The sequence below is a fragment of the Triticum dicoccoides genome, chromosome 7B (assembly GCF_002162155.2).
Source record: "Triticum dicoccoides isolate Atlit2015 ecotype Zavitan chromosome 7B, WEW_v2.0, whole genome shotgun sequence".
Lineage (NCBI taxonomy): Eukaryota > Viridiplantae > Streptophyta > Magnoliopsida > Poales > Poaceae > Triticum > Triticum dicoccoides.
The window spans coordinates 758794759-758802354 of NC_041393.1; the positions used below are offsets into that span (position 1 = coordinate 758794759).

Here is a 7596-nt window from a genome sequence, read left to right on the forward strand (position 1 = left end):
GTGTACGCATCTTAATCGATGGCATCTGCATCATGCTACGCAATGTTGTTTCGGCGAGTCTAGCCATTGAGCGCTAGACAGAGCGATCATCAGTTTGCACCATTTTTCTACCGCACACACAATTTCTCCGTTCAGTTCGTCCATCCTGTTGAAAAAACAAAAAACTTGTTTACAAATGCTATAGTACAACAAACAAAAGAAGAATATGTGGCGTTTATAAATGCTTGAACGTGAGGTTTATACATGCAATAAAAACCTAAGTATGCTAAAAACACACACTACAAGGATACCTGCTATAAAGCAACATAATTTCTACAACATTTTAACTACATGTTGCGAATTTTTCAATAGATACGCATATTATCGATGTACCATATGCGTTGCAGATTTGTCATGACCTATACATATGGAAAACAGAGCAAAGGAGAGAGAGACGCAAAAAACAGAGCCCCCGATTCCCCTCATCTCTCCCAGATCGCCGCCACACCTCCCTCCTCCGATCCACCTCGCCGCCGGCCCTTCCCTTCCCCTCATCCCACCGCGCAGCTCCGGCGGCTGCTGGATCCATCGCATCCCCCACCCACCCATCCCTCTCGCGTCCGATCTCTAGCTCTCTTCACGCGCCTCCTCGCCATCTGCGACCGCTAATTCAGGCGACGTCCGGCGAATCCCGCCATCACGAAGCATAGCCCGAGGTCCCCATCGAAACGCGGCGCCGTCCCATGCGACTAGATCCGCTGCTCACGGCTACCCCTGCCCTGGCAAGGGTTTCGGCCGTCGGCTCCGGCGCCGGTGGCCAGGTCGTCCTCCTCTGGTACTCCTCTCTTCCGGTGAGTTCATCCCTTCCCCTGGATTCATCCTCTCTTTCTCTCCCCCTTCCTCTAACCTCTATTTTTTCTCCTCTTGTAGACGTGCAGGGAGGAACAGGCTGCGTATGAACTCCATCGTGACGCTACTGACGGTGATGTCAATGGACGAGATGTGCCTCGGCGTCGACGAGCATGCACTGAGGCGGGAAGTGGAAAAGGAATACATCGCCAAGCGAACTCAATGGTACGATGCTGGAGGTGGAAGACGTGGCCAACATGGCGCTGTATGTCGAGTCGGACGAGGCTAGGTATGTGACCATGACTTGGACTTCGAACTATCCCTGGGAGTTAAGGCTGAACCTTCTACATGTGTGTTGCATAACCACGACTAGACATCTGAATATATCCAATGCGACCTCACCCAAAAAGCATCAAGATAATTGATCAACCTGAAACTATGGATTTAGTAACCTCTTCGTTCTGTCAGTTTTCTTGATTATCTATGTCTGCCTGCTGCTTAGATTAAAAGCATTTGTTTGGCAGTGGCGGAGCGTGGCAAGAAGTGAAGAAACCAAGAGGGGGCCATTTTTTTAAAAACAAAATACGCATTACTAGGAGCAGTGTCAGCTGATGGTTCATTCTTTTTCAACACTGCTCACAAACAGAAGTAGACGAGTATATGGAGGTGTTATTTTTCAACCGGAAGTATAGCTGCTACTCACGTATGCAAGAACGACAGACAAATTATTTCCAGCCATAATTCAAGAAAACCAAGACTGTAATGGAGTATAGAATAAAAGCATGCAAAATGAGTACTTCGGAGTCATGCGTTGTGGATCAAGGCATTGACACAGCCGACCCGCCGGCAGCGACATGCCTCGTCGATCAAAGGCATTGGCACAGCCAACCGGCCTGCAGCAATGTCGAGCACGACGGTCACCACGTCGCGGCCTGAGGGACATTCTCAATGTGTTGATCTCGCCGCCGAAGGAGCAGAGACAATTGGTGCGGCACAAGGTCGCGACCGCGACGACCCTGCAGCCCGCGCACACGAGGTCAAGGGCTTGATGCAGGACTCATTGCCGATACTGGAGGAGGCGCCATGGCAGCACCAATAGGTCTTGCAGCATGCTACACGGTATTGCTCCGGCCATCTCTGGCCATGGATATGCCATCAATTGCAGGTTTCCTGCTTGCTACGGTGCACTGCAGGTCATCTTTGTTTCTCATACCAATGGTCACACTCACAGCCACCGTGTTGCAGTCCCTTTTGGCCTCCATGAGGCTCCGCCAGTGTCGTGTCATATCATAGGGAAGGTTGCATATACGGACAATCGCCACATGCACAACACCAGTCACTGACTTAAACACATGTCCAGAACTAATGCCAAACATGGATAAATCCATATCTTGAATCTTATGTTCTTAAACAGCAACCATGCATGTAAGGACAAGCCATGTAAATAGGATTCAGTCATATTCTAATATGTTTTATCCTTTTTTATAATTGTAATTTTTTTGATGTCAATTATTCTTTACTGTAGGTAGCTCTCAAACTGCGCAGAGTCAAGATTGATGCTATGGTACCATTAATGATTCCAGCTGAAGATATTTGCAACCTGGAGTGTTACACAAGTTTACTATTGTGCCAATGTGTCATCATGTGTTTCCATGATTTTTGCAAACCTTTAATATATCCCCGGGTTCCTTTTCTTCTATGCTAGAATTGGTTTGGAAAAACTGTATGCAACTATGGCCATGAAATTGTATTAAGAATTATGCAAGGAGTGAGTCATCATTTCTTGAATGGGTTTGCAGTTCTAGCTCTTTGTATACCACACAATATTGTGTCATGTCTTGATATTATTATAACTTTAATATGATCCAAACACACACAACTTCCTACAGAAAACTTACTATGAATTTCCTTTTGGCAACGTTTATGAAACACAAATGAAGTAAGATGCCAGAAATCAATTGAAGAAATTGATGGAAATTAGTAGAAAATTATCTTTCTAACATTTCAGTATTACCAAACTGATTCTAATGAGAATAGTAGATTTGTATACGCCATACAGTAGGGTGTGGATTCATTCCTTAAGGCTGGCTTATAATTATGTTCTAATTATAGTTTCTGTGTCAGCCCATTCTCATTCATTGTATACTTTTAATGATAACAGAGCGGCTTCTTTTATAAATTCTTAGCTTCTTTTATAGATTCTTAGTTACTCATGTATGCAGGTCAGCATCAAGGCTATGAAGCGAAAGATCAGATAAAGGTTTTTGCCATGTTTGTCCTTCAGCTTAGTAACTGTACGTCTAGTTCTTTCCCCTATTGTACTCCTTTTTTTTGCACTGTACTTCTTGAAAGATGATAACTTGCAATCATTATTGTAGAGTGGCCGTGCTTCTATTTATATTCCTGAAATAAACTGAAATTTCATTTGCATCTCTATAACTTCATTTTGTTAATAAAAAGGTTTGATTAATAAGCAGTGCAATTACATGGCTTTATCCTTATTTCCCATTGTATCATGTCTCCACTTCTATCTAACAGGGATCGTAGCTCTTGCTATAGTTGTAAGTTGTGATCTTAAATGTATTCTTTTTTTGATATCGTGATCCTAAATGTAAACTTGATGGTGCTGAAATTACAAATGAATTCTCGGCAGTGCATGTTGATATGGCACTTGTGAATACTGAAGATTTGGTACGGAGTCGTAAAACGTGTAATATTCTCGGTAATGCAGAAAAACAAAGATTGCATTGCCTTCAACCTTTGTACGTGACATATCGTGCCTATATCACTACTTGCATCATGTCAATGCATTCTGTGTTAACAATTCATTTTGTTATTTTCTTTGTAGATTCAAAAGATATATGGCTGATTATATGGTTGCGTGGCAAGAATACTGCAATGATGATGATGGTGTTCTACTGTTCTGGTTCATGATGATGATGATAATGACGACAGACGCTTTTAGTTGTAGCTAAGTTGTAGGGATGTTGTTCCTGTTGGATGATGTTCGTGTTCCTCAGTTAAGTTTTTGTTAAGTTGTAGGGATGTTGATGGATGCTTTCAGTTTAAGTTTTAATGTCAAGAAAATATTTAGATTATGTATCACAATTGGATGAAGTTCCTCATGTAATATCTACTATTGTAATCCAGCAGTTCTATCCAATATATGATTTCGGATTTCGTCCTGTGTATATTCCTTTTTTTTTCCTCACTTGATATACATAATTATTACCATTATGTGGAACATTAATTTAATAGCTGGGATTATAGATATTCACATTATATATGTACTAGTCGCAAATTCTTGTTACCAAGCAATGAGATTTGGATTCCTGTATATTAAGCACCAACATATATAAGTGTTGTGAAATTTGGTTTTATGTGTTGTACTCTTGCAACGGTTCATTTTAGCAACGAAAGTATAAGCGTTGCATTATGCGCTAGCAACACTGGATAAGGCTACGCATCCCAAACCGTTGGTAAAGATACTAACAACGCATATATGGACTTTTAGATACGAAAAAAACCGTTGCTATAGGGGTGGTCCTGTTGTAGTGACATAATTCTTATTAGTTGGCAAAAAATACTGTGGTTTCAAATTTTTAATAAACCGTATAGTTTTTCACAGTGTACCCATCTGCACCGAATTGTTTGGGTGGCAATAGTAGGCCTAGTTTATCAACATTGTTTTTCCTAAACTATGGTAATCAAAGACCTCAGATTTGGGTGGCAATAGTAAGGCCTTGTTTGGCAACATAGTTTTTCTTAAACAACAGCAGCAAACATTGTAATCTTGACCGAGTACATCTAAATCAGCGTGTAAAAACGACTTTAGACGACCGCTGCTCGTCGGAGCTGGCACATCAGAAACATGCAATATCGTTGGAAAGTAACATGGACCGTTGGCTCTACTGATGGGGTCGTCCATACAAAAACTAACTACATGTACTACCCCTCATGTATGGCAGTGGTCAAACCTATGGAAGGGGGAATCGGTAGCAAGAAAGAGAACAACAAGATGGGCTCGAGAAACAAACGAATCACAAAGATGAACAATAACCAATCTGACCTAAAAGCTCGTGAGAGATTAAGTAGATCTAGCCGGATAGGGAAACAAAAATATTGTACCATGAAAAAAGAATAGATCAAATTCATCTATGCCATATGGTTGGAACGCATGTAATCGAACACACCTAATTACAACAGATCTGCAAAACCTAGATAAAACACGCACAACCTATGTTGCTATGAACGGGGTATGGCAGCCAAATTACTTGCACGTAAGATGAAGATGGAAGTAGGGGACGATATGGTGTGGATGTAGTTCGTCAACGGCAGCAACACGTGAAGGCGGATGTGAGCGATGAGCACTCGTCGGACGCGAGGATAGGAGGTGAGATGCACGAGGTTATGGGAACTATATAAGAGGGAAATCTCCTTGGTCTCCGTAACGTCAAGAATCTTTATTTTCCTTTTTTTTTTGAGGAAATCTTTCTTTTCCTTTGTAGACGGGAGGCAGTATGTGCTCCTCGCACCGAGGGATTAGGGAGATTGGGGTTAGCACCAACCTGAAAAAGTGTAACAATATGGCAACTACTCCCTTGATCGACGTGGGAATATTCCGGTGATCGACGTGCATGGAATACTCCACAACTGTGGGCTTCCGGACGTGGGCCACTTCAACTTTTATCCCACCAAATTACTAATGTACCCTTCAAAAATATAATTTCACTGAGAAAACAGAAAAAGATACACTAAAAAAATTCCATTCACAAATAAATACCCTAAAAAATGAAATAAAAATAATTCAATTTGTGAATTACATGTATTTAAAATAATTAACTTTTAACATATACCAAATGAGCCCAATTTGTATCCACACACTCAGAGCACTATGGAAAGCACGCATGTCATTTTTTGTTGATTTACCGCATGTGAAAATACAGTAAAACACTAAACCCTAACGTGAGAGTCTACGTCGAGTGTCAGAAATCAACGGTACTTGTCATGCATGCTTGCCATGGTCATCATAGGGTGAGCACAAAGTTTGGGCTCAATCGGTGGAACCAGAAAAGAACCCTCTTTCACACTTGCCCTCTGGGAGACCCGAATGGTCTTGCTTGCACATGGTACATGTGGAGGCATGCATGAGACGACCCCAACTTTTGGCACCATGTGGGCATGGCCAATGCGGTCCCAGAGGCAAGGTCTGGCTGAATTCGGACACAAAGCGCATGTTGCTTCACGTCTGGGCAGTGCTTTACGGTTTTTTCACCAGGAAAACCCTAGAAAATGCATTGATTGTCGGAAATGAACGGTACTTGTCATGCATGCTTGCCATGGTCATCCTAGGTTGTGCCTAGAGTTTGGGCTCAATCGGTGGAACGAGAAAAAAAAACCTATTTCACACTTGCCCTCCGGGAGACCCGAATGGTCCTGGTTGCACATGGTGTATGTGGAGGCATGCATGATATGACCCCAACTTTTGGCACCATGTGGGCATGGCTAATGTAGTTCCACATGCAAGGTCTGGCCGAATTCGGACACAAAACGCACGTTGCGTCACGTCCGGGCAGTGTTTTATGGTTTTTTCGCCGTGAAAACTCTAGAAAATGCATCGATTGTCGGAAATGAACGGTACCTGTAATGCATGCTTGCCATGGTCATCCTAGGTTGTCCACCGAGTTTGGGCTCAATCGGTGGAACGAGGAAAAAAAATCCTCTTTCACACTTGCCCTCCGGGAGACCTGAATGGTCCTCCTTGCAAATGGTGCATGTGGAGGGATGCATGAGATGATCCCAACTTTTGGCACCATGTGGGCATGGCCAATGTGGTCCCATAGGCAAGGTCTGGCTGAATTCAGACACAAAACGCACACTGCATCACGTCCGGGCATTGTTTTACGGTTTTTTCACAGGGAAAACCCGGTACTCGTCATGCATGCTTGCCATGGTCATCCTAGGTTGTGCACGGAGTTTAGGCTCACTCGAAGGAACGAGAAAAAACCCATCTTCCACACTTGCCCTCCGGGAGATCCGAATAGTTGGCACCATGTGGGCATGGCCAATGTGGTCCCACAGGCAAGGTCTGGCCGAATTCGGACACAAAACGCACATTGTGTCACGTTCGGGCAGTGTTTTACAGCGTTTCACCGGGAAAACCCAAAAAAATGCATCGATTGTCGAAAATCAACGGTACTTGCCATGCATGCTTGCCATGGTCATCCTACGTTATGCACAAAATTTGGGCTTACTCGCTGGAACGAGAAAAAAAACCTCTTTCACACTTGCCTTTCGGGTGACCCGAATGGTCCTGTTTGCACAAGATGCATGTGGAGGCATGCATGAGATGACCACAACTTTTGGCACCATGTGGGCATGGCCAATATGAACGCACAGGCAAGGTCTGGACAAATTCCGACACAAAACGCATGTTGCGTCACGTCCGAGCAATGTTTTAGGGTTTTTTTCACCAGGAAAACCCTAGAAAATGCATCGATTGTCATAAATGAACGGTACTTGTCATGCATGCTTTACATGGTCATCGTACTTTCTAAAATTGTTATTTAGAATAGAAAACTGAAAATCAATATGTGAATTAAGAAGTTAAATACAATACAACAGATTATGTTGCATTTTTTATTTTTAAAACTGTGAGAAGAAATAAAAAGATAAAATAGATATGATTTTAACAAATTTATTTAAAATAGGAAACTGAAAATAAATATGTGAATTAAGAAGTTAATCAAATACAACAGATTATCTTCC

The 7596-nt window shown here is 42.6% G+C and overlaps 1 protein-coding gene and 1 pseudogene across 7 annotated transcripts; both read left to right on the forward strand.

The window, feature by feature from the left end:
* The first annotated feature begins 442 nt into the window (after window positions 1-442).
* LOC119335317 lies at window positions 443-4008 on the forward strand. 7 transcript variants are annotated; one of them, XR_005161815.1, is made up of 6 exons: window positions 443-830; window positions 910-1117; window positions 1353-1947; window positions 2354-2392; window positions 3051-3122; window positions 3677-4008. XR_005161815.1 is itself a non-coding variant. In XM_037607452.1 (5 exons), exons 1-5 carry the CDS (start codon window positions 723-725, stop codon window positions 3801-3803), a joined length of 624 nt encoding a protein of 207 aa, XP_037463349.1. In that variant the 5' UTR covers window positions 443-722; the 3' UTR covers window positions 3804-4008. The 7 variants fall into 7 exon arrangements, 2 of the variants coding, with proteins under 2 accessions (XP_037463349.1, XP_037463350.1); XR_005161814.1 differs by lacking the exon at window positions 1353-1947 and adding an exon at window positions 3482-3590; XR_005161813.1 differs by having other exon boundaries at window positions 2354-3122.
* A 2880-nt stretch (window positions 4009-6888) lies between these two features.
* Window positions 6889-7596, forward strand: part of LOC119339714 — a 14095-nt pseudogene continuing 13387 nt past the window's right edge.